Source organism: Mustelus asterias, chromosome 19 (genome assembly GCF_964213995.1).
Source record: "Mustelus asterias chromosome 19, sMusAst1.hap1.1, whole genome shotgun sequence".
NCBI classification, from domain to species: domain Eukaryota; kingdom Metazoa; phylum Chordata; class Chondrichthyes; order Carcharhiniformes; family Triakidae; genus Mustelus; species Mustelus asterias.
Genome location: NC_135819.1, coordinates 76,839,348 through 76,865,009, shown reverse-complemented (window position 1 = coordinate 76,865,009; position 25,662 = coordinate 76,839,348). Strand labels below are relative to the sequence as shown.

At 45.6% G+C, this 25,662-nt stretch overlaps 1 protein-coding gene across 1 annotated transcript in view; it reads right to left on the bottom strand.

The window, feature by feature from the left end:
- Window positions 1-21,045, bottom strand: part of itih5 (inter-alpha-trypsin inhibitor heavy chain 5) — a 67,323-nt gene extending 46,278 nt beyond the window's left edge. Inside the window, exons 1-4 of the mRNA XM_078235916.1 lie at window positions 20,921-21,045; window positions 20,588-20,632; window positions 9,870-10,033; window positions 2,847-2,939 (exon numbers count right to left, since the gene is read on the bottom strand). Coding sequence (XP_078092042.1) covers window positions 2,847-2,939; window positions 9,870-10,033; window positions 20,588-20,632; window positions 20,921-21,019 — 401 coding nt within the window. The 5' untranslated portion in view covers window positions 21,020-21,045. The remainder of the gene's footprint in view (window positions 1-2,846; window positions 2,940-9,869; window positions 10,034-20,587; window positions 20,633-20,920) is intronic.
- Window positions 21,046-25,662: the final 4,617 nt, after the last annotated feature.

Here is a 25,662-nt window from a genome sequence, read left to right as displayed (position 1 = left end):
ACAAGAAATACAAGAAAGGAGTGGAACATACTTTGGGAATGTTGGCTGTACTGATCTTAAAGTTCATATTTTCACAAAGTCAAAATAGAATCGTGTTGAGGATTCTCTAGTGTTTGGACATTAATCTCACGGGGAGGTGGTGGCGTAGTGGTATTGACACTGGACTAGTAATCCAGTGACCCAGTTCTGGGTTCATATCCCACTATAGGTGAAAGTTGAATCTGGAAAAATCTGGATTAAAAGTCTAATATGACCGTGAAACAATTGTCAATTGTTGTAAAAATCCATCTGGTTCACTAATCTCCATTAGGGAAGGAATTCTGCCATTCTTAACGATTCCAGCCTACACGTGCCTCCAGATCCACAGCAATATGGTTAACTCTTAAAAAAGAAAAGTCCTTTGTAATGGCCTAGCAAACCATTCAGTTCAAGGGCGGCACGGTGGCACAGTGGTTAGCACTGCTGCTTCACAGCTCCAGGGACCTGGGTTCGCTTCCCGGCTTGGATCACTGTCTGTGTGGAGTTTGCACATTCTCCTCGTGTCTGCGTGGGTTTCCTCCGGGTGCTCCGGTTTCCTCCCACAGTCCAAAGATGTGCGGGTTAGGTTGATTGGCCAGGTTAAAAATTGCCCCTTAGAGTCCTGAGATGCGTAGGTTAGAGGGATTAGCGGGTAAATATGTGGGGGGTGGGGCCTGGGTGGGATTGTGGTCGGTGCAGACTCGATGGGCCGAATGGCCTCCTTCTGCACTGTAGGGTTTCTATGATTTCTATGATTTCTATTGGGGATGGGCAATAAATGCTGGTCCAGCCAGCAATGCCCATGAATGAATTATAAAAAATCTCCTCCAGGCCATCCTGCTCCCAACCATTTGATGAATCATTTCACAGATAAATATTCACCAGAGAGGCAAGTGCATCTAGGCTAGCCCACCTGCATTATGGGGCTGCATGGTGGCACAGTAGTAAGCGCTGCTGCCTCTATGATTATATTAAAACCAAATCTCCCTCTAAATTTTCCTCTCTTGTTCCTCCCAAGCGCCAACTATACCATCCCTCACTGCATTGAAACCTTGACTCGTCACAATGCTTCTATTCTAACACATTCTATTCCATCAAACCTGTGAAACACTGGCCGAAAATTTCCCACCCTGTCCGCTGCGGGAGTCATAGCGAGCGAGACTGAAAATTCGGCAGACCATTTAAAGGTCCGTTGAGCTCGGGTGGGAATTTCCAGTCTTGGGGAATGCACAGCTGGATAATCTCACCCACTCTATCTGCTTCAATCTTTACATCCTCTTAAAATCTGCAGGCTTTTAATATCCATCTCATAAAATTTACTTCATAACTTATTTTGTCCTGTCACAAATTAAATAAATACATGCTGATGGAATCTTTTGGGCTTTCCCTGAACTCACTCTGTCCATGAGCCTTTACCCATCACTGCACACTCTCCTCTTGTGTGACTGAGATCACCTGCAAGAGGCCAATGACACTTGACACGGCATTCTGTTGTCTCATCAATGAACCAAGATTCTCCACACAGCTAACCAATGTCTTTGACTAGCAACTGTTGAAATTACAGTGAAATGTCCCAGAAAATGAATAGCTCATTTAAAAGCTGAAGACAAATAATTCTTGGTGTTGACAAGTCCAGTAATAAACAAGTTCACATTAAGTACAGAGGGGCAGACATTTTAAGTACACGTTCGATTAGGAAGTTTGATTTGCTTGTTTTGCTTGTTGCTTTATTGATGTAAGTTGTTTTTATAAACTCTGTGCCGCAAGTGTAATTCAAATTGGGAATTTCTCTTGTCTCCCTATTGATGTCTGCTGTCTTGAACTCTTGGAGGCCCTCTTCTCTCTGTCCAGTTGGAATAATATGTTGTCCCCATGTGAAAGGCCAGCCAGGTCTCTTTACTTTCAAACCTCTGGCAATGGCAATTTTCAATCAGCCACTTAGACAGACATGACCCACCAATTGGCTTTTCCTTCCACCCGCCCCCAAGTAGCTCATCTGCCAATCCACCAAACGGGAACCACAGGGACAAAATCACAATGTGTAGTTTAGTTTATTGGTCCTCCATGCTGGGTGGGATTTTACAGCCTCGCTCAGACGAGACTGGAAATTCATGCCCAAGGTCAACGGAGATTTCCATTGCCGGACACTCGCCTGCGCCGATTCTGTGGCGGGCAAGATGGTAGAGTTCCAGCCATTGTGTTCCATCTGTTCAGTTATGCCTGTCATTTCTACCATTCTCTTTAAGGTGGAAGTAATTATTTTGAATAATGGACTATTTCAAATAAAGGCCCTTCGGTATTTGCTGTAAGGATTTTCCAGTTGTGCTCACCCCAAGACCAGAAAATCCTGCCCGAGGTCAACAGACCTTCGCATGATCTGTGTCCCGCCCGCTATGATTCCCACGGTGGGGGGATGGGAAAATTCCACCCAGGATAACTGTGACTGAATCCTGAGATGCTGCTGACATTTGCTGTTATTTAAAACTAGCCACTATCTCAGTAAACCACCAGCATTACATTACTGACAAGTTTTAATTACACCTCAGCTAATCAAGTTTATTTGGAATCACCACACCAGGTTAAAGTCCAACAGGTTTGAAATAATTCCAATGATTCCAAATAAACCTGTTGGACTTTAACCTGGTGTGGTGATTCCAGATAAACTTGATGTGGTGATGAGAGACTTCTTATTGTGCCCACCTCAGTCCAACGCCAGCATCTCCATATCACCTCAGCTAATCAGTACCTGCTAGATACTTTTAACTCCTGCATTACCTGGAGGTCTTTTACATATATGAGTGCAGGTGAGTGAGGAATTGAATACCTACGTATCATTTTTTTCAGAATGTTCTTTTATTTTGTCTTTGGATTTCTTAGCTTTGCTCGTCACCTCGCTCTGATGTACCTTTTTGCCAATGATCCTGTAGGGGACAAAAGCACGGATTGAATGTTAATTAAGTCACAGCAATGTCCAGACATTTCTTTTCTGGGTCTGTCAGTGTTGTGAGAATGGTTTGCTACATTCCATATTTTAATAATGACCAATGTTTCACAGGTCACTGTAGATCTTGTTATAAGACAATGAGCGTTATTGGGGCTGTTTGACAGCAAGGCCAGGGGAATATACCTTTCATCAAATGCTATTCTATTAGTTGCACTTTGTAACTCATTCAAAGTGAAGAAACAAAGTGCTCATGCATGACTGCCATTTGAGGTTAAAAGAACAAAGAAAATTACAGCACAGGAACAGGCCCTTCGGCCCTCCAAGCCTGCACTGACCATGCTGCCCGACTCAACTAATACCCCCTTACCCTTCCGGGGACCATATCCCTCTATTCCCATCCTATTCATGTATTTGTTAAGATGCCCCTTAAAAATCACTACTGTATCTGCTTCCACTACCTCCCCCGGCAGCGAGTTCCAGGCATCCACTACTCTCTGTGTAAAGAATCTGCCTCGTATATCTCCTTTAAACCTTGCCCCTCGCACCTTAAATCTGTGTCCCCTAGTAATTGACTCTTCCATCCTGGGAAAAAGCTTCTGACTATCCACACTTGTCCATGCCTCTCATAATCTTGTAGAATTCTATCAGGTCGCCCTTGAACCTCCATCGTTCCAATGAGAACAAACCAAATTTCTCCAACCTCTCCTCATAGCTAATGCCCTCCATACCACGCAACATCCTGGTAAATCTTTTCTGTACCCTCTCCAAAGCCTCCAAATCCTACTGGTAGTGTGGCGACCAGAATTGAACACTATATTCCAAGTGCAGCCTAACTAAGGTTCTATAAAGCTGTAACATGACTTGCCAATTTTTAAACTCAATGCCCCGGCCAATGAAGACAAGCATGCCGTGTGCCTCCTTGACTACCTTCTCCACCTGCATTGCCACTTTCAGTGACCTGTGTACCTGTACACCCAGATCCCTTTGCCTATCAATACTCTTAAGGGTTCTGCCATTTACTGTATATTACCTATCTGTATTAGACCTTCCAAAATGCATTACCTCACATTTGTCCAAATTAAACTCCATCTGCCATCTCTCTGCCCAAGTCTCCAACCGATATATATCCTGCTGTATCTTCTGATGGTCCTCATCGCTATCCGCAAATCCATTAACCTTTGTGCCGTCCGCAAACTTACGAATCAAACCAGTTACATTTTCCTCCAAATCGTTTATATATATTACAAATAGCAAAGGTCCCAGCACTGATACCTGAGGAACGCCACTCCATTCAGAAACATACCCTTCCACTGCTACCCTCTATCTTCTTTGACCGAGCCAGTTTTGTATCCACCTTGTCAGCTCACTTCTGATCCCATGCGACTTCAGCTTCTGCACCAGTCTGCCATGAGGGACCTTGTCAAACGCCTTACTGAAGTCCATGTAGACAACATGCCCTACCCTCATCAATCATCTTTGTCACTTCCTCGAAAAACTCAATCAAGTCCGTGAGACACGACCTCCCTTTCACAAAACCATGTTGCCTCTCACTAATACATCCACTTATTTCCAAGTGGAAATAAATCCTGTCTCGAAGAATCCTCTCCAATAATTTCCCTACCACTGATGTAGGGCTCACCGGCCTATAAAGACCTGGATTATTCTTGCTCCCCTTCTTAAACAAAGGAACAACATTGGCTATTCTCCAATCCTCTGGCACCTCCCCTGTAGCTAGTGAGGATACAAAGATTTCTCTCGAGGCCCCAGCAATTTCCTCCCTTGCCTCTCTCAGTATTCTGGGGAATATCCCATCAGGCCCTGGGGACTTATCTACCTTAATGTTTCTCAAGGACCCCAATACCGCCTCCTTTTTGATCTCAACATGATTCAAACTATCTACACATCCTTTCCCAGACTCATCATCCACCAAGTCCTTCTCTTTGGTGAATACTGACGCAAAGTACTCATTTACTACCTCGCCCATTTCCTCTGGCTCCACGCATAGATTCCCTCCCTTGTCCTTGAGTGAGCCAACCCTCTCCCTGGTTACCCTCTTGCTCTTTATATATGTATAAAAAGCTTTGGGATTTTCCTTAATCCTGCTGGCCAATGCATTTTCATGACCCCTTTTAACCCTCCTTACTCCTTGCTTAAGTTTCTTTCTACTTTCCTTGTATTCCACACTTGCTTCGTGTTCCCAGCATCCTAGCTTTGACAAATGGTTAGCTCACCATCAAACCTGTATTAAGGTTAGTTTTCCATTCTTAAAGTTGTGGACACAGCATTAAAGATGCAGGGCAGCACGGTGGCACAGTGGTTATCACTGTTGCCTCACAGAGCCAGCGACCCGGGTTCAATTCCCACCTCGGGTCTGTGTGGAGTTTGCATGTTCTCCCTGTGTCTGCGTGAGTTTCCATCGGGTGCTCCGGTTTCCTCCCACACTCCAAAGATATGTGGGTTAGATTTATTGGCCATGATAAATTGCCCCTTAGTATCAGGGGAACTAGGAGGGGTAAATATGTGGGGTTACAGAGTTAGGACTTGGGTGGGACCGTTGTCGATGCAAGCTCGATGGGCCAAATGGCCTCCTCCTGCACTGTGGATTCTATGATTTCCAAAAGAAATGGTTGGAAAGGAAGTAATTGCCATCCGTTTATTAATAAATATTGTCTGGAGTGCGGCTCCAACACTCAAGGAGCTTGACAAAATTCAGGACAAAGTTGTTGCTTGATCAGCACCCCATTCATCATCTTCATTCCTTCCACCAGCAACACACACTGGCAGCTGAGTGTACCATCTACAGGATGCCCCGCAGCAACACGCCATGGCTCCTTCGACAACACCTTCCAAATCCACGACCTCTACCACCCAGGAGGACAAGGGCATGGCAGCACCATCATCAGCAAGTTCCCTTCCAAACCGCCCACCATCGTGACTTGGGACTCTGTTGTCATTCCTTCCTAACAGCACTGTGGGTGCACATACACCAGATAGACTACAGTGGTTCGAGAAGGTGGCTCACCACCACCTTCACTGGGGCAATTAGGAATGGGCAACAACTGTTGGCCTTGCCAGCAAATCTCACAGCCCATGAAAAGAATTAAAAAGAAATCCTTGCCTTTCTACTGTCTTGTTGAACCAAACATAAGGCATGTTCTGCATTGTCGGGGTGTAGTGTACAGATTGCTTACATGATTTCTCTGTTACTGAGTGAGCCATAACATAATATTACCAAAGAAGAATCCCTACAGTGCACAAGGAGGCCATTCGGCCCAATAGGCCTGCACTGACGATAATCCCACCCAGGGTTACCCTCTCCCTGTAACCCCAAGTATTTACCCTGCTAATCTTCCTGATACTCAATTTAACATGGCCAATTAACCCACACATCTTTGGATTGTGGGAGGAAACTAGAGCACCCGGAGGAAACCCACACAGACAAGGGGAGAATGCGCAGACTCCACACAGACAGCGACCCGAGACTGGAATCGAACCCGGATCCCTGGTGCTGTGAGACAGCAATGCTAACCACTGTGCCACCGTGCCACCCAGCTATGTATTATACAATACATAGCTGAATAGATCAATTCACAGACTGTTTCATAGAAACTTCTGAGTGTCAGAAGATTTGTAGGATTGAATTAGAGTCAGAAATATATTTTTCTTCACAATCGCTCTTCATTTTTAGCCAAACTTTTCATTTTGACAGCGACTGGGAAATAATATCAAATGCAGTTAAGGTTGTGCCTCTGGATGGATCAAAATGGGTCCAAGTAAGGTCAAATCTGGGTTTGGAATGCTGTGTCAGATCTTTCCTAATCCCTCAATGGCTGGCTACAGAACTGAAGGCAAACATGGAAACACTCAGTTAATGCAAGTTGCGAGTAGTTCCCATCCTAATTTGGTCCTGCTGTCAGCCGTAACAAAATAAATCCAGTGTGTGAGCCAATACTTAATGTCTCACTAATTCCTCCCAATTAACATCTGGGGCTAAGAGTGCCAGAGCATGTTATAACAGTAACAGTTACCCGCTGGGGAGCACCATCTCCCAATGTTCACATCAGATCAATATCTCTTTTTCTGCTTGGAAAGCCAAAATGATGGATTTCCAGCAAATCTGACAGTGAGAACAGATAAATAAAGATCTATCTTATTCAGTTGAAATGGCTTTTGTTGGATTTATTTCACCCCGAACTAGGTGGAAGCATCTCACATTGAAAGCACTTACTCTCTGCTGAAGATCCTGCGTCGTTTTGTCTCCTTAATGTACAACTAGTTCATTTTGTGAATATAAGACTAAATGAGAAGATGATCCTTATGTTCAATCCAAAATAATGGGCTCGAATTACCCGTCAAAGTAACAGTAAGGCTGACGGGGCTTACCGTTACTTATGCATAAAAATATATAAACTTCAGGCAAGTGGTTGACATGTGGTTACGTGTAAAGGGTGCTGTCCAAATTGCATCAGTCCACCATTATCTTTGTGAAAAGCAGGAGCTTACTGCCTGATTCATCACTGAAATGCATTGAACATTGTGATGTTGCTGTATTTGTGCACAAGATATGAACTGAACTAATTGCAGATAATTAAGGCTAGTAATTGATAGCGTAAGAATAACAATGTGATGATAATTAATTACCGCCAAGCAACCTCTCTGGCACTGCAAATCAGCTTTTACAAGTGTGGAGTTTCATTTCTTCAAGCTTTGAATTTATCATGGCGATTTTAAAATTTCCAAAAGTTAAATTAAACAAAATTGTTTTATCACTTTTCCTCATCTGCCTCTTCTTTTCTCTTTCATATTCCAGGGCGGAATTTTCCCATTATTTGTTAGAGTGTCAGGCTCTGGTTGAAAACTGGCGTGTAGCTCTCCAGATGCACTGCCCAGTTTTCAGATCAGACCTTGAGCCATTCTGACAAAAGCAAGCCTGGGGGCGTGATTTACACCATTAGTCGGGCAGGGCAGGGCCTGATAGAGCCAGCAAGGCCGGCTCCACAGAGATTGGGACGTCATCTTTAAAGGGCATCCAAATCATCAACAAATTAATACATTCCCACCTCCCCTGACCACAAAGGAATCGGGGGGGGGGGGGGGCTCTCCTCCACCATCATGGCACAATCATAGGGAGCTCTCCTGCCCCCCCCCCCCCCCCACCCCCATAGTGAAATCGTCGGGGGCTCTACCCCCCCACCCCCACGGCACAATCATTGGGGCTCTCCCCCCCACCACCCTCAGCACAATCATTAGGGGCTTTGCCCCCCAGCACCCCCATGGCACAATCATTCAGGGCTCTCCCACCCAAGGCATTTCCTGACCCTTGAGATATTTAGAGCGTGCTTCGTCATTCTCACAGAAGGCCAACACAGGTGCAAAATCGTGCCCCCCGCCTCCCCAAACCCCACAATCTTTCTTTCCCTCTCAATATTTTTCTTTCTGTAACTGATTTGATATTGGAATCATCCAGTCAAACTCTCTCCTTCCAGCTTTGCTGCTGTTTCTTTCCAAATCCTCCTATCTGATTAGTGAAGAAGATATACTATTACTCACATAGAACCTCATTACAGGAAGGATGTGGAAAAGATTGAAAGGGTGCAGAGGAGATTTACAAGGATGTTGCCTGGATTGAGTGGCATGCCTTATGAGGATAGGCTGAGGGAGCTCGGTCTTTTCTCCTTGGAGAGACGTAGGATGAGAGGAGACCTAATAGAGGTAAATAAGATGTTGAGAGGCATAGATCGGGTGGACTCTCAGAGGCTTTTTCCCAGGATGGAAATGGCTGCTACGAGAGGACACAGGTTTAATGTGCTGGGGGGTAGGTACAGGGGAAACGTTAGGGGGAAGTTTTTCACACAGAGGGTGGTGGGCGAGTGGAATCGGCGGCCGTCATTGGGGGTGGAGGCAAACTCAATAGGGTCTTTTAAGAGACTCCTGGATGAGTACATGGGACTTAATAGGATGGAGGGTAGGGATATGTTCGGCACAACTTGTAGGGCCGAAAGGCCTGTTTTGTGCTATAGTTTTTCTATGTTTCTAACCATAGAATCCTAAAAGTAAAAATTAAAGATTATTTATTAGTCATAAGTAGGCTTACAATAACACTGCAATGAAGTTACTGTGAAAATCCCGCAGTCGCCACACTCTGGTGTCTGTTCGGGTACACTGAAGGAGAATTTAGCATGGCCAATGCACCTAATCAGCACGTCTTTCAGACTGGGGGAGGAAACCGGAGCACCCGGAGGAAACCCACGCAGACACGGGGAGAATGTGTAGACTCCGCACAGAGTGGCTCACCATCCTCGGAGGATTCCTGGGGTCCGTCCTCTTCGTCTTCTCGCTGACTGCCTTTAACAACTTGGAAAGTGTGGTGTTTGGAAAAGGCTTTCAAGCAAAGATATTTCCAGAGATCACAGTGTGCCTGCTGCTATCCCTCTTTGCATTAGCTCTTGTCCATCGAGTCTGTGTAACTACATGTTTTATTGAAACCAGGTCTCTGGCGCTGTGAGACAGCAGTCCTACAGTGCAGAAGGAGGCCATTTGGCCCATCGAGTCTGCACCAACCACAGTCCCACTCAGGCCCTATCCCCATTACCCCCATGCATTTACCCAAGCTAATCCCCCTGGCACTGAGGGGCAATTTAGCACGGCCAATCCACCTAACCCGCACATCTTTGGATCTGTTTGGAACTTGCCCTGTTTCCCTCCCTGATCCATTTTCAATTCACACTTTCTGAAACTCAACGGGAAAAAATGTTTCGAGCGGAGGAAGACCTCGCGGGTGGAAAATGCTCTGTCGCTGTGAAATCTGACTTTGCAAATCACCCATTCATTGATCTCTCTGGACAATCTGTGACAAACTCTCAATAGACCATTGCCCCCCTGAGAACCAGGATTGGTGGATACCCACATTGTAAAGTTGGAAATGAAGGCAGAGGCTGGGATTTGCACTTGGAAAATCGCATCTTTGGGTCTGTGAGCCCGATTGACCATTGTGGAGGAAACAGCTGTGAACGCATAGCGAGAAAAGATAGTGGATTTGACAATGAAATCTGTCATGTGGGGTTTACTGTCCTGCAGAAGAGAAAAAACAACAAAAACACAAGCATTAGCTTCCTGAAACAACCTGCTCAATAAAATTAAACATTGTTTCTGTTCATTATCTCTCTCGGCTGGAACGTGTTAGAAATTGGTAACACATTACGGGATCAAGATATTTCTTCAGGTAGCCTGTTGTGTATTTAGAATCACAGAATCCCTACAGTGCAGAAAGAGGCCATTCAGCCCATCGAGTTTGCACCGACAACAGTCCCACCCAGGCCCTATTCCCGAAACCCCATGTATTTACTCTGCTAATCTCCCTGACACTAAGGGGCAATTTACCATGGTCAATCCACCTCACCTGCACATCTCTGCACTGTGGGAGGAAACTGGAGCACCCAGAGGAAACCCACGCAGACATGGGGAGAACATGTAAACTTCACACAGACAGTGACTCTAGGCCAGAATCGAACCCGGGTCCCTGGCGCTGTGAGGCAGCAGTGCCAACCACGGTGTCATTGTGCCACCCATTTCTGGCATCTTCTAACTTTACTTCTGATCTACCTTCCTTTTAACCATCAGCCTCTCTTTACAAGTGAGTTAAAAATATATTCACTATTTTTTGAGTGTTTCTCTAATCTTAAAGCCTGCCCTGTAGTTGGAGGGTTTTGATTTTCTATAAATCCTTATCTGTGATGGCAGCTTGAGATAAAGGTTTTTCTGTTCACCTTTATTGTATTATTCAGCATTTAAAGGCTGGAATTAAGTGTGTTAATTTAAGCATTTAGAATTGTTATTACAGGTGCTCTCTAATGCACGCTTTGTGGGTTTGATAACTTGGTATTGCAGCGATATGGTCTTTAGCAAAATGTGAGTTAATTCACATCTCACTTCACTGGGACACAGAGAGAAAACAGAATTAATTTAGATAGTCTTCACTTTCATTAACAGGTTCGAGAGAAAGTTGATTCAACTGAGTCTCCACCATCAGGTGAATTTTTTTATGTTTATTTATTAGTGTCACAAGTAGGCTTACATTAACACTGCAATGAAGTTACTGTGAAAATCCCCTAGTCGCTGCACTCTGATGCCTGTTCGGTACACTGAGGGCGAATTTAGCATGGCCAAGCACCTAACCAGCACGTATTCCGGACTGTGGGAGGAAACCCACGCAGATATGGGGAGAACATGCAAACTCCACACAGACAGTGATCCCAAGCCGGGAATCGAACCCAGGTCCCTAGCGCTGTGAGGCAGCAGTGCTAACCACACTGTGCCACCATAGTAAAGACCAAGCAAAGTATTTCAGCTGAGCAGATGCAATGGAATGTTTTCCTTAATTGAGAGTGATTCTGATAGTGAGAGCTGCCAAAGAGACCCTGACACCTTTGCCAGTTTTCAGAATGAATAATTCTAGCTGTGAGGATTTAATTTTGAGAAAGAACGGATGAGAAATGCTTGCAGTCAAATAATTAATGTGAGGTATGACTTTACATCGGCAATCTACCTCCACAACATTGGTAATGATGAGCTAAGTAGTGTGGGTTTATAATGGGCTTTAGCCTGTGTGAGTTTATTATATAATTTAGTTACACCCAAGGAAATCATTGATTCAATTTCACCCAGAAGGAATAAATCCAATGGTTGGGATTTAATGCAGAGAAGGTTATCTTACCTTGGCTGAGGAACCTGTGACAAGGGTCTTATACTCTAAAGCAAATCCTTGACCAATCTAAAATAAGGAAGCTGCCCTTAATCTTTGGACCAGATTATATTCAATTGTGAGAATTGTGGAATGGTATTCTGGAGATTGAGGGATGTGTTATGGTTCAGGTTAGAAACTCCAAAGTGTTTTATGAAGCCCGCCTGAATCATAGGTTTTGCATCTTGAATTTGGTTATAATAAGCATGATATGCTTCACGTCAGGTGTGATTCAAATGACCCACTAGGGAGCTTTTATCAAACAAATTTTCCTTAAGAATATAGTTAACATATGCGGAATGAAAATTAGCAATAACTTTTATCAATTACAAGTGAAAACAAAATAACTACTTTATAACCCTAAACCAATATATGTCAGATGTTCCAATCAAAACTAATATCCAATAAACAAAACTCTTTAAACAGATTTATCACTGCACAGGCTAAAGCTCACATGATACTGGAATCCAGTGCCCTGGATTGAATGCTGATTTCAAATGATCTTGAAAACTCAGAGCAGTTTGTAGTCAAATCAGCTCCCCAAAACACCAAAGCACAGATTCTTTACTGCAGCATGACTGCAAGCCTTGCTTTCAGATAACTGGTAAAATTTTCAAAGCAAAACAGAGAGAGAGAAAGACTTCTTTACCAGCTTGCTTCTAAGACTGCCTCTAACACTGCAGCCAAAACAAAACTGAAAATGAACTCCCTGTGACCTGATCTGCACATAGTTTTTTCTCCTCCCGACAATGACATCACCCAAAACTGTGAACATGAATTTATAAAGCCTCCTAAAGGTACACTAACATCAAGGATGATTTGATCAAGATGCATTAAATTTGGGATTTGATAGGATAGATGTGCAAAAGCTCATTCCTCTTGAATGGATCCTAGAACATGGGGACACAATCTTCACCTTGCAGTGACACCATTCAGTGGCTGAATCAGACGCCATCCACTTGCACGAAAGGCCATCAAAACCTAGAAACCGCTTCCCCGAAAGCTTGAGGATGTTGGAAGAGCAACTGGAGCTTTCAAGGTTGATCTTTTATTGTTAGTTAAGGATAACAAAGGATGACAGTAAGAAGTCTCACAACACCAGGTTAAAGTCCAACAGGTTTATTTGTAATCACAAGCTTTCGGAGCGCTGCTCCTTCCCCAGGTGAGCGGGAGAAAGCTTGTGATTCCAAATAAACCTGTTGGACTTTAACCTGGTGTTGTGAGACTCCTACTGTGCCCACCCCAGTCCAATGCCAGCATCTCCACATCAAAAGATAGCAGGCTAAGGGGTCGCCGTTTAAAAAAAGGGTGGCTCATTTAAGACAGAGCTGAGGAGAATATTTTTTCTCTCTGAAGGTCATGAGAAATTGTCTTCCTCCAAAGGCAGTGGAAGCAGAGTCTTTGGGAGCGATCTTACTGAAAAAATCCTAAGAGCTGAATGAGTGTGAAAACGGAAGGGAATTGCGCCGGTTTTTTGGGTGAGTTAAAAATCCAATCTTACCACAATCTGAGCAAAAAATGAAGCAAGATCTGTTTCCCGCCAGCAGGGGGAAGACACGGTGCCTCAGCTCGCCCGAATGCCAGCAGCTCACAGCAGAGGGTGCAATTGTGTGTGCGCAGATCTTTCTGTTCTGTGCAATGACACAGAAGGGAGAGACTTGTCACTGCCTTCCCCCAGCTATCGCTGGCCTCCGTGACTGATCATCTCCCTGCACAGGCTGGCTGGCCCTCTCCCCGCTACGAGCAAGCCAACCCTCCCACCCCCACACACGGGCCAGCCAAGTGCCCCTCCCGTGATGGTCAATCGACACCCTCCCTCCGGGTCAATCATCCAGTGGATGCTATTCAGGCCAGTAGCATCCATCTTTTCACTATCAGGTCCCTGCAGTCGAATGGGATGAATTCAGGGACAAAAAACAAAGATCTGCCTTTATAAGGCACATCTCTCGGAAATAGCTCAATCATTCTCATATGTTTATGATAACCTAACGATGAGCACAAGGTCACATCAGCGATACAGCTAATAGCTAGTTAATGTTTTTCGAGGGAGGCTCATTGGCCAAGAAACTGGGATAGCATTCTACTCTTTTTCAAATTGGGAATATAAAGTTTATCAGTAAGACAGAGTGTCAGTTTAATGTTTGGAGGCTGACATCTCAGTCAATACAGCATCAGTTCATGACTGTGACTGAGTGACATACTTAAATCCAACCATCTAATGCTTTTGAAACAGGGCTTTCCAACTCAGAAGCAAGAGTGGTATGAGATTATACAACAGTAAATTGGATCAATACTTGAAGGGGAAAACTTTGCTCAGCTTCGTGGAAAAAGCAGGACATTGGGGCGAATGGGAGATCTCCTTCAAAGTGTAGGCCCAAACATGATGGGCCAAATGGCCTCATTCTATGTGATATGAAGCTCCTTTGTCGTTGAAATCAGAATATTTTCAAAACAAATGACTAATATTTTAATCTGTATTCTTCATTTAAATTTATATGTGAGAAATAAACAAACCTTATGAAGCTCCCACAAAGTTGAGTACCTTTTCATTTTTCTTACTAGGTTCGGGAACCAGACAAGGTGGATAATCCCATCATTTCCAATGGGTACCAGCACAGACAGGTGTTCTGAATGTGATTAAGTGAGGGAACTTTATGATTATCCCACACCAAAAAAAAGAGGCCAGATTTTGATTTTGTGACTTTTACTTGCCCTTAGCACAAGCACACAACAGGGTCCTGTTTTGCCCCCCACCCCCCTCCCCGCCCAAGCTGCCCAAGTTACGGATCCATCGAACATGAGGAAATGTCTGTGTCAATAGTGTTCCTGAGATTCATGGAACATGGAAATATCATGAAAAAGGGAGTAACCCATCAAGAATGTATGACATAAGGACAGCTAGAAATTTGATCGTTTCGCTCAATTTACTTCTGAGGTCAGAGAGGATTGTCAAACTTCCCCTCAGTGAACGGAAAGGTTGAGTAGGGAGGATGTTTTGAAACCAAACTGCGGAATGAACCAGTTTGACACATTGAATGGTTCTTTTCATGTTCCAGCTGGTCATATTTTGAATGCTATGAGACATGAATAACAATTCATGATTAGTAGAGGGAACATTGGACTTTAGAGCACTTTTCACAACCACCAGGGGAGGGATTGTCCGGCCGCGCTCACCCCAAGACTGGAAAATCACGCCCGAGATCAGTGGACCTTTGCATGGTCCGTGTCCAGCCTGCTATCATTCCCGAGGTGGGCGGTTATGGGAATATTCCATCCCAGATCTCTAAAAGCTCTCTACAGCCAATGAGGTGCTGTCGTCATTCTAGAGGAAACATGGCAGCTAATTTACACAGAAGTTCCCACAAACTGTTGTGATTTTGATAAAGGGATAAATAATGAGAGTTCTCCTGCTCTCCCTCAAAATAAGATATTTTATATCCAGCTGAATAGGCTGATGGGACCTTAGTTTAGCATCTCATTCTGAGTGCTCCAACAGTACAGCACTCCTTCAGTACTGTCCTCTCCTCCTTCAGGTATCATGACCTAACAGAGTAAAAGCAAATTACTGTGGATGGCTGGAATCTAAAACAGAAACAGAAAATGCTGGAAAATCTCAGCAGGTCTGACAGCATCTGTGGAGAGAGAATAGAACCAACATTTCAAGTCTGGGTGACTCTGCATTGGACTAACAGGATGTTGATGACCATGGACGTCCATTGGATTGGCCCAGGAAACTTTCTCACTCTTACTGCTAGACATCAGATGTATTGGAAGAATTTACAGGCTGATAACCAACCTGTTTGGCAGCATTATGAATGCACTTTTATGACCACTAGGGGTGATTCACAGGAACAAAGAACAAAGAAAATTACAGCACAGGAACAGGCCCTCCGGCCCTCCAAGCCTGCACCGACCATGCTGCCCGGCTGTACTAAAACCCCCTACCCTTCTGGGGACCATATCCCTCTATTCCCATCCTATTCATGTACTTGTCAAGATGCCTCTTAAAAGTCACGATTGAATCCGCTTCCACTACCTCCCCTGGCAGCGGGTTTCAGGCACCCACCACTCTCTGTGTAAAAAACTTGCCTCGTACATCTCCTTTAAACCTTGCCCCTCACACCTCAAACCTATGCCCCCTAGTAATTGACTCTTCCATCCTGGGAAAAAGCTTCTGCCTATCCATTCTGTCCATGCTTCTCATAATCTTGTAGACTTCTATCAGGTCGCCCCTCAACCTCCGCCATTCCAGTGAGAACAGACCAAGTTTCTCCAACCTCTCCTCATAGCTAATGCCCTCCATACCAGGCAACATCCTGGTAAATCTCTTCTGTACCCTCTCCAAAGCCTCCACATCCTACTGGTAGTGTGGCGACCAGAATTGAACACTATATTCCAAGTGCGGCCTAACTAAGGTTCTATAAAGCTGCAACATCACTTGCCAATTTTTAAACTCAATGCCCCGGCCGATGAAGGCAAGCATGCCGTATGCCTTCTTGACTACTTCTCCACCTACATTGGCACTTTCAGTGACCTGTGTACCTCTACACCCAGATCCCTCTGCCATTTACTGCATATCTCCTATTTGTATTAGACCTTCCAAAATGCATTACCTCACATTTGTCCGGATTAGATTCCATCTGCCATCTCTCCACCCAAGTCTCATAGAACATAGAACATAGAACAGTACAGCACAGAACAGGCCCTTCGGCCCACGATGTTGTGCCGAGCTTTATCTGAAACCAAGATCAAGCTATCCCACTCCCTGTCATCCTGGTGTGCTCCATGTGCCTATCCAATAACCACTTAAATGTTCCTAAAGTGTCTGACTCCACTATCACTGCAGGCAGTCCATTCCACACCCAACCACTCTCTGAGTAAAGAACCTACCTCGGACATCCTTCCTATATCTCCCACCATGAACCCTATAGTTATGCCCCCTTGTAATAGCTCCATCCACCCGAGGAAATAGTTTTTGAACGTTCACTCTATCTATCCCCTTCATCATTTTATAAACCTCTATTAAGTCTCCCCTCAACCTCCTCCGCTCCAGAGAGAACAGCCCTAGCTCCCTCAACCTTTCCTCATAAGACCTACCCTCCAAACCAGGCAGCATCCTGGTAAATCTCCTTTGCACTCTTTCCAGCACTTCCACATCCTTCTTAGTGAGGTGACCAGAACTGCACATAATATTCCAAATGTGGTCTCACCAAGGTCCTATACAGTTGCAGCATAACCCCACGGCTCTTAAACTCCAACCCCCTGTTAATAAAAGCTAACACACTATAGGCCTTCTTCACAGCTCTATCCACTGGAGTGGCAACCTTCAGAGATCTGTGGATATGGACCCCAAGAGCTCTCTGTTCCTCCACAGTCTTCAGAACCCTACCTTTGACCCTGTAATCTACATTTAAATTTGTCCTACCAAAATGAATCACCTCACATTTATCAAGGTTAAACTCCATCTGCCATTTTTCAGCCCAGCTTTGCATCCTATCTATGTCTCTTTGCAGTCTACAACAGCCCTCCACCTCATCCACTACTCCACCAATCTTGGTGTCATCAGCAAATTTACTGATCCACCCTTCAGCCCCCTCCTCTAAGTCATTAATAAAAATCACAAAGAGCAGAGGACCAAGCACTGATCCCTGTGGCACTCCGCTAGCAACCTGCCTCCAGTCCGAAAATTTTCCATCCACCACCACCCTCTGTCTTCGATCAGATAGCCAGTTACCTATCCAATCGGCCAACTTTCCCTCTATCCCACACCTCCTCACTTTCATCATAAGCCGACCATGGGGGACCTTATCAAACGCTTTACTAAAATCCATGTATATGACATCAACTGCCCTACCTTCATCAACACACTTAGTTACCTCCTCAAAAAATTCTATTCTATCGGTGTCCAACCGATGTATATCCTGCTGTATCCTCTGATGGTCCTCATCACTATCCGCAACTCCACCAACCTTTGTGTCGTTCACAAACTTACTAATCAAACCAGTTACATTTTCCTCCAAATCATTTATATATATTACAAATAGCAGAGGTCCCAGCACTGATCCCTGAGGAACTCCACTTGTCGCAGCCGTCCATTCAGAAAAGCATCCTTTCACAGCTACCCTCTGTCTTCTATGACCAAGCCAGTCTGTATCCACCTTGCCAGCTCACCTCTGATCCCATGCGACTTCACCAGTCTGCCATGAGGGACCTTGTCAAAGGCCTTACTGAAGTACATGTAGACAACATCCACTGCCCTACCCTCATCAGGAAGTTTACTAGATTGATACCTGGAATGAGCGGGTTGTCTTATGAGGATAAGTTGGACAGACTGAGTTTTTTTTCACTGGAGTTTAACCTTTTAAGTTTATTTATTCATGTCACAAGTAGGCTTACATTAACACTGCAATGAAAGTCCCCTAGCTGCCACACTCTGGCGCCTGTTCAGGTACACTGGGGGAGAATTTATCATGGCCAATGCACCTAACCAGCACATCTTTGGGGAAGAAACCGGAGCACCCAAAGGAAACCCATGCAGACACGGGGAGAACGTGCAGACTTCGCACAGACAGTGACCCAAACCAGGAATTGAACCCGGGTCCCTGGCACTGTGAGGGAGCAGTGCTAACCACTGTGCCATTGTGCCGCCGCTTAGAAGAGTGAGGGGTGACTTAACTGAAGTATATAAGATCCTGAACGGTATTGACAAGGTGGATGTTGAAAGGATGTTTCCACTTGTGAGTGAGTCCAGAACTCGGGGGCACTATTTTAAATTAAGGGTTGCCCTTCTAGCAGAGAGATTTTTAAAAGATTTTTACTCCATCCTTAAAGGTACATAGCCAATGATCAGAATGAACCGGGCAAACCCAAATCCATTCCCGTGCTTGCTCCAAAAACAACATTCAAAATCCAATTGAATCCAATTCATGGTCCCCTCAAGAGAGACAGACAAGATCTAAGCTGACAAGATAAGGTATTGCACCCGATCTTGGGCTCGATCTGACACTTGATCCTAGCCAAAAGACTGAAAAGTGATGTCCTCTGTCCCTTTAGGACAGAGATGAGGAGATTTCTTCTCTCTCAGAGGCATGTGCGAATTTGAAACTCTGGCTGAGAAGACAATGGCGGTGGGGGGGGGGGGGGGGGGGGGGGGGGAGGAAGCGGGGGGGGGCGTCATTGAATATTTTTAAGCCGGAGGTAGATAGATTCTTGTTAGGCAAGAGAATCAAAGCTTATCAGGGTAGGTGGGAATGTGGAATTCGGAACACATTCGAGAGGCGTGGATAGGGTGAATGCACTCAGTCTTTTTCCCAGGGTTGGGAATCGAGAACTGGAGGGCATAGGTTTACATTAGGAGCGGAAAGAATTAATGGGAACCTGAGAGGCAACTGACATAAAGGTAAAGTCGCCATGGTCCCAGATGACCGTAGGACCATTGTCACTCATTCCTAGCTGCCCTCAAAAAGGTGGTGGTGAGCTGCCATCTTGAACATTTGCAATCCCTGTGGTGAAGCGGTCCCCATATGTTAGATAGGGAGTTCCAGGAGTCTAGTAATTCTGAGACAGGACCTAGAATAATAACTTAGAATCCCTACAATGTAGAAGGAGGCCATTCAGCCCATTGGGTCTGCACTGACTGCCTGACAGAGCATCTTAACCAAGACTTATCCCTGTAACCCCATATATTTACCCCACTAATCCCACTAACCCATACATCTTGGGACACTAAGGAACAATTTAACATGGTCAATCCACCTAACCTGCACATTTTTGAACTGTGGGAGGAAAGCGGAGCATCCGGAGGAAACCCATATAGACATGACGAGAACGTGCAAATTCCACAGAAAGTCACCGAAGGCCAGAATCAAACCCGGGTCCCTGGTGCAGTGACAGTAAGAAGCCTCACAACACCAGCTTAAAGTCCAACAGGTTTATTTGGAATCACGAGCTTTCGGAGCGCTGCTCCTTCCTCAGGTGAGTCACGAAGCAGCGCTCCGAAAGCTTGTGATTCCAAATAAACCTGTTGGACTTTAACCTGGTGTTGTGAGGTTTCCTACTGCGTCCACTCCAGTCCAACACTGGCAACTCCACCTCCTGGTGCAGTAAGAAATCAGTGCAATTCTGCCACCCCTGTTGCCCTTTCCAGAGTTATTTACTGAATTTAAATTCCACCAGCTGCTGTGGTTTAACCCAGAAGAAACCACGAATTGTAAGGTCGCCGACAAAACAGCAGTGCTTTGGTGGCAGAGTGGTGAGCACTGCCACCTCACAGCATCCGGGACCTGAGTTCAATTCCAGCTTCGGGTGACCGTGCGGAGTGTGCACATTCTCCCCGTGTCTGCGTGGGTTTCCTCCGGGGTGCTCCGGTTTTCCCCCACACTCCAAAGATGTGCGGGTTAGGTAGATTGGTCGTGCTAAATTGCCCCTTAGTGTCAGGGGCATTAGCAGGGTGGATATGTGGGGTCATGAGGATAGGACCTGGGTGGGATTGTTGTAGGTGCAGCCTCGGTGTGAATTCTATGATTCTACTTCAAAAGCAGTTAATGATACGGAAACCCTTTCGATTGTCTGAGGGATTCCAATGCAATTTATTTTTTAATTAGCATCACACACCAGATGGCGCTGATATTGACAAAGGGAAATACAGAAATCCTAAAACGCCAACTAGAAATGTAACAACGCAGGTAGAGCAATGTTTCGGTACCAGCCCTGTAGCCCCACGTTGTGGATGTCTTGTTGGTGCAGGTCCGAATTGAAAGCGCTAGGTCAGAAATTCCCCCCCTTCCCCACCCCCTGCAAACCGACAAGCCGCACGGGGGATGTAAATTCCTGCACAATTCGAGTTCGCTACAACAATCAAACTAAATGAAGTTTCAATGACTTACCAGTCTCTGTGACACCACGATCTGCCTCGGAAGACGCTGAAACTCCTTAAATTATAAAACACATTCGATCAGAACATGTCTCATTTTAGACAATCCAATTCTTGTGTCACTTTAATGAAACATTGGCTGCCAAACTTTATATAAACTGCACAGGATATAACGCAATAGAAAATACAAACTGCACTATTTTAATGTAGGATGTTCCTGATTTTTTCAGAGTTTCCTTTCATCGCTGGTCTTTTATCCAGCTCTTTTGCTTCTCACAGTTGTTCTTACTTGTTTCACTAAACTCTCACGCCTTGTGATATTTAATTTGAATCTGCATTCACTTACAGGATCTGTGTTAAAGCTGCCGGCTTCGTCCATTAAAGCCCAGGGATCCTGTCCCCAAACAGCAAGACAAGAACATGATAAGAAGAGTAAGACCCTCATTGTCCCGCTTCCCTTCGCTGATGTTGTGCAGTGTGAAGCTGGTCTGCTTTAGCCCAAGCTGACTGACTGACTGACTCCTCCGGCGGGGTGGGGGCGGGAAGGGGGGGGGAGGGGGGGGTGGTGTGGAGGGGTGGCGGGGGGGGGGCACGGCTGTACTGACTGGAGGTGGCTCCCCCCCTGTCCAGCCCATTATCTACTCCACTCTCTGTCCTAAAGTACAGTCCAAAAAGTTTAGGGCGGCAAGGTGGCACAGTGGTTAGCAGTGCTGCCTTACAGTGCCAGGGACCCGGGTTCGATTCCCAGCTCGGGTCACTGTAGGTGTGGAGTTTGCACATTCGCCCCATGTCTGCGCGAGTTTCCTCCGGGTGCTCTGGTTTCCTCCCACAGTCCAAAGATGTGTGGCTTAGGTTGATTGACTATGATAAATTGACCCTTGTGTCAGGGGGACTAGCAGGGTAAACGTACGGGGTTACAGGAATAGGGCCTCGGTGGGATTGTGGTTGGTATAGTCTTGATGGGCCGAATGGCTTCCTTCTGTACTGTAGGGATTCTGTGATTTTTTTTAAAGATTCCCTTTTTAACTTGGATATATATGCTTGGAAATACCATTTTGCATGCCAATGGATGAAGTGGATATGGGACTAATCAGGTGGCGCGGTGGCACAATGGTTAGCGCTGCTGCCTCACAGCGCCAGGAACCCAGGTTCGATTCCTGCCTTGGGTGACTGTGTGGAATTTGCACGTTCTCACCGTGTCTGCGTGGGTTTCCTCTGGGTGCTCCAGTTTCCTCCCACAGTCCAAAGCTGTGTGGGTTAGGTAGATTGGCCATGCTAAATTGCCCCTTAGTGCCCCAAGATGTGTAGATTAGGGGGATTAACCGTGGTAAATGTATGCGGTTATGGGGATAGAGTGGAAGGAAGAGCCTGGGTAAGATACTTTTTCTGAGAGTCAATGCAAATTTGATGGGCCAAATGGCCTCATTTTGCACTGTAGGGATTCTTTGGGCAAGAAAATCCCTCCTGAGGTCAACGGACCTTTGCATGTTCCGCCTCCGTCCGCTACACTTCCTGTGGCTGGCGGGACAGGAAAATTCCATCCTATGATTCTATTTCAATGAGCTGCCATGGGTGTAATGGGCTGAGTGGCCTCCTATTGGGGCGATATGATTCTTTGGTGGATCTGCAAAAGGATGGTGAAAAATGTATGAGTGTATCCCCAGAAACCAGAACGGGTGTTGCAGGCTGAGCTTATACTGCAGCCTGTGAATTCAGACGACACTTTGTAATCTCATGCTCCTTCATGACTAATCTCAACTACCGCCCACCTGTTCCTTGTCTGAAAAACGGGCAGCAAGAAGAGGGAAAATGAGATGGGGCAATGTCAACTGTCCCTTGCATGCACAAGGCAAAAATAGAAATGATAATGGATAAATTAAGAACATAAGAACATAAGAAATAGGAGCAGGAGTAGGCCATCTAGCCCCTCGAGCCTGCCCCGCCATTCAATAAGATCATGGCTGATCTGACGTGGATCAGTACCACTTACCCGCCTGATCCCCATAACCCTTAATTCCCTTACCGCTCAGGAATCCATCCATCCGCGCTTTAAACATATTCAGTGAGGTAGCCTCCACCACCTCAGTGGGCAGAGAATTCCAGAGATTCACCACCCTCTGGGAGAAGAAGTTCCTCCTCAACTCTGTCTTAAACCGACCCCCCTTTATTTTGAGGCTGTGTCCTCTAGTTTTAACTTCCTTACTAAGTGGAAAGAATCTCTCCGCCTCCACCCTATCCAGCCCCCGCATTATCTTATAAGTCTCCATAAGATCCCCCCTCATCCCTCTAACCTCCGAGTACAAACCCAATCTCCTCAGCCTCGCCTCATAATCCAAACCCCTCATCTCCGGTATCAACCTGGTGAACCTTCTCTGCACTCCCTCCAATGCCAATATATCCTTCCTCATATAAGGGGACCAATACTGCACACAGTATTCCAGCTGCGGCCTCACCAATGCCCTGTACAGGTGCATCAAGACATCCCTGCTTTTATATTCTATCCCCCTCGCAATATAGGCCAACATCCCATTTGCCTTCTTGATCACCTGTTGTACCTGCAGACTGGGCTTTTGCGTCTCATGCACAAGGACCCCCAGGTCCCTTTGCACGGTAGCATGTTTTAATTTGTTTCCATTGAGATAGTAATCCCATTTGTTATTATTTCCTCCAAAGTGTATAACCTCGCATTTATCAACGTTATACTCCATTTGCCATATCCTCGCCCACTCACTCAGCCTGTCCAAATCTCTCTGCAGATCTTCTCCGTCCTCCACACGATTCACTTTTCCACTTATCTTTGTGTCGTCTGCAAACTTCGTTACCCTACACTCCGTCCCCTCCTCCAGATCATCTATATAAATGGTAAACAGTTGCGGCCCGAGTACCGATCCCTGCGGCACGCCACTAGTTACCTTCCTCCAACCGGAAAAACACCCATTTATTCCGACTCTTTGCTTCCTGTCGGATAGCCAGTCCCCAATCCACTTTAACACACTACCCCCAACTCCGTGTGCCCTAATCTTCTTCAGCAGCCTTTTATGGGGCACCTTATCAAACGCCTTTTGGAAATCCAAAAACACCGCATCCACCAGTTCTCCTCCATCAACCGCCCTCGTCACATCTTCATAAAAATCCAACATGTTCGTCAAGCACGACTTTCCCCTCATGAATCCATGCTGCGTCTGATTGATCGAACCATTTCTATCCAGATGCCCTGCTATCTCCTCCTTAATAATGGATTCCAGCATTTTCCCTACTACAGACGTTAAGCTGACCGGCCTATAGTTACCCGCCTTTTGTCTCCTTCCTTTTTTAAACAGCGGCGTAACATTAGCCGTTTTCCAATCAACCGGCACTACCCCAGAATGCAACGAGTTTTGATAAATAATCACTAACGCATCCACTATTACCTCTGACATTTCTTTCAATACCCTGGGATGCATTCCATCCGGACCCGGGGACTTGTCCACCTTCAGTCCCATTAGTCTACCCAGCACTGCCTCTCTGGTAACATTAATCGTATTAAGTATTTCTCCTGCTGCCAACCCTCTATCGTTAATATTTGGCAAATTGCCACCCCCTATCCAAATTGGAGGATTTTTAAGTGTGCACATCTGGATTTGAGCCCCTTGCTGGACCCAATTGAAATTTCCACAGAATCATAGAATCCCTACATTGCAGAAGGAGGCCACCCAGCCCATCAAGTCTGGATCAACCCTCTCTGACAGATAACCCCACCAAGGTCCTCTCCCCCACACCATCCCCACACATCTACGTTGGCTAATTCATCTAACCTACACAAAGGCAATTTAGCATGGCGAATCCACCTAACCTGCACACCTTTGGACTGTGGGAGGAAACCGGAGCACCCGGAGGAAACCCTCACAGACATGGGGAGAATGTGCAAACTTCAGACAGACAACCGCCCAAGGCCGGATTTGAACCCGGGTCCCTGGCGCTCTGAGGCAGCAGTGCTAACCACTGTGCCATCGTTCCGCCCATACCTGGAATTTGATAACATTTACCACAGAACCATAGAATCCCTGCAATGCAGGAGGCCATTCAGTCCAATGAGTGTGCACCAACTCTCCAAAAGAGCACCTTAGCCAGGCCCACCCCCTGTCCTATCCTCATAACTCCATGCATTTCCCATGTCTAATCCATCTAACATGCATATCTTTGGACACTAAGGGGCAATTTAGCATGGTCAATCGACCTAACCCGCACATCTTTGGACAATACCAAAACAAGCTCGCAGAGCGGAATTTTCCCATCTCCCCGGCACAGGAACCATAGCAGGTGGGAGTGGACCATGCAAAGGTCTGTTGACCTCGAGTGGGATTTTCCAGTCTTGGGTTGAGCGTGGCCTGAAAATCCCACTTGCAATTTCTGGAAGAAGTACTTACTTACTGATGTAATTATATTTAATTTAATTGTTATATAGAGACAGCTGATTCTGGTTCTTGCCGATAAAACTGAATTTTAGTTTGTTGCTGCAGAAAACAGAACTCGGAGTAAATGAAGGCATTTCAGTAGCAATTTTCCAAAATGCTTATTGTTGTCGACATAATTTTGGCCTTGGTTTCCCATCATTATTAACAGCAGCAAAGGAAATCTAATTGGACAATCATAAAAATGCACAGCTTCCACCATCTTGTACCACAAGATATTCCAAATATTTTTGAATACTTTGCTAACTGGATAACTGTGTCCCAAATTACTCACACTAACTTAGAGGTGAAGACTGTATGGTAAATTTTCCTTTAAGGATGAACCTTTTCACCTCGAGGGTGGTGATGGTCTGGAATGCGTTGCCTGGGAGGGTGGTCGAGGCGGATTGCCTCACATCCTTTAAAAAAATCTGGATGAGCACTTGGCACATCATAACATTCAAGGCTCTGGGCCCTGTGCTGGTAAATGGGATTCAGCTTTTTCATTCATTGGACATGGGTGTCACTGGCTGGCCAGCATTTATTGCCCATCTCTAGTTGCCCAAAGACAGTTGAGAGTCAACCACATTGCTGTGGCTCTGGAGTCACATGTAGGCCAGACCAAGTAAGGATGGCAGATTTCCTTCCCTAAAGGGTG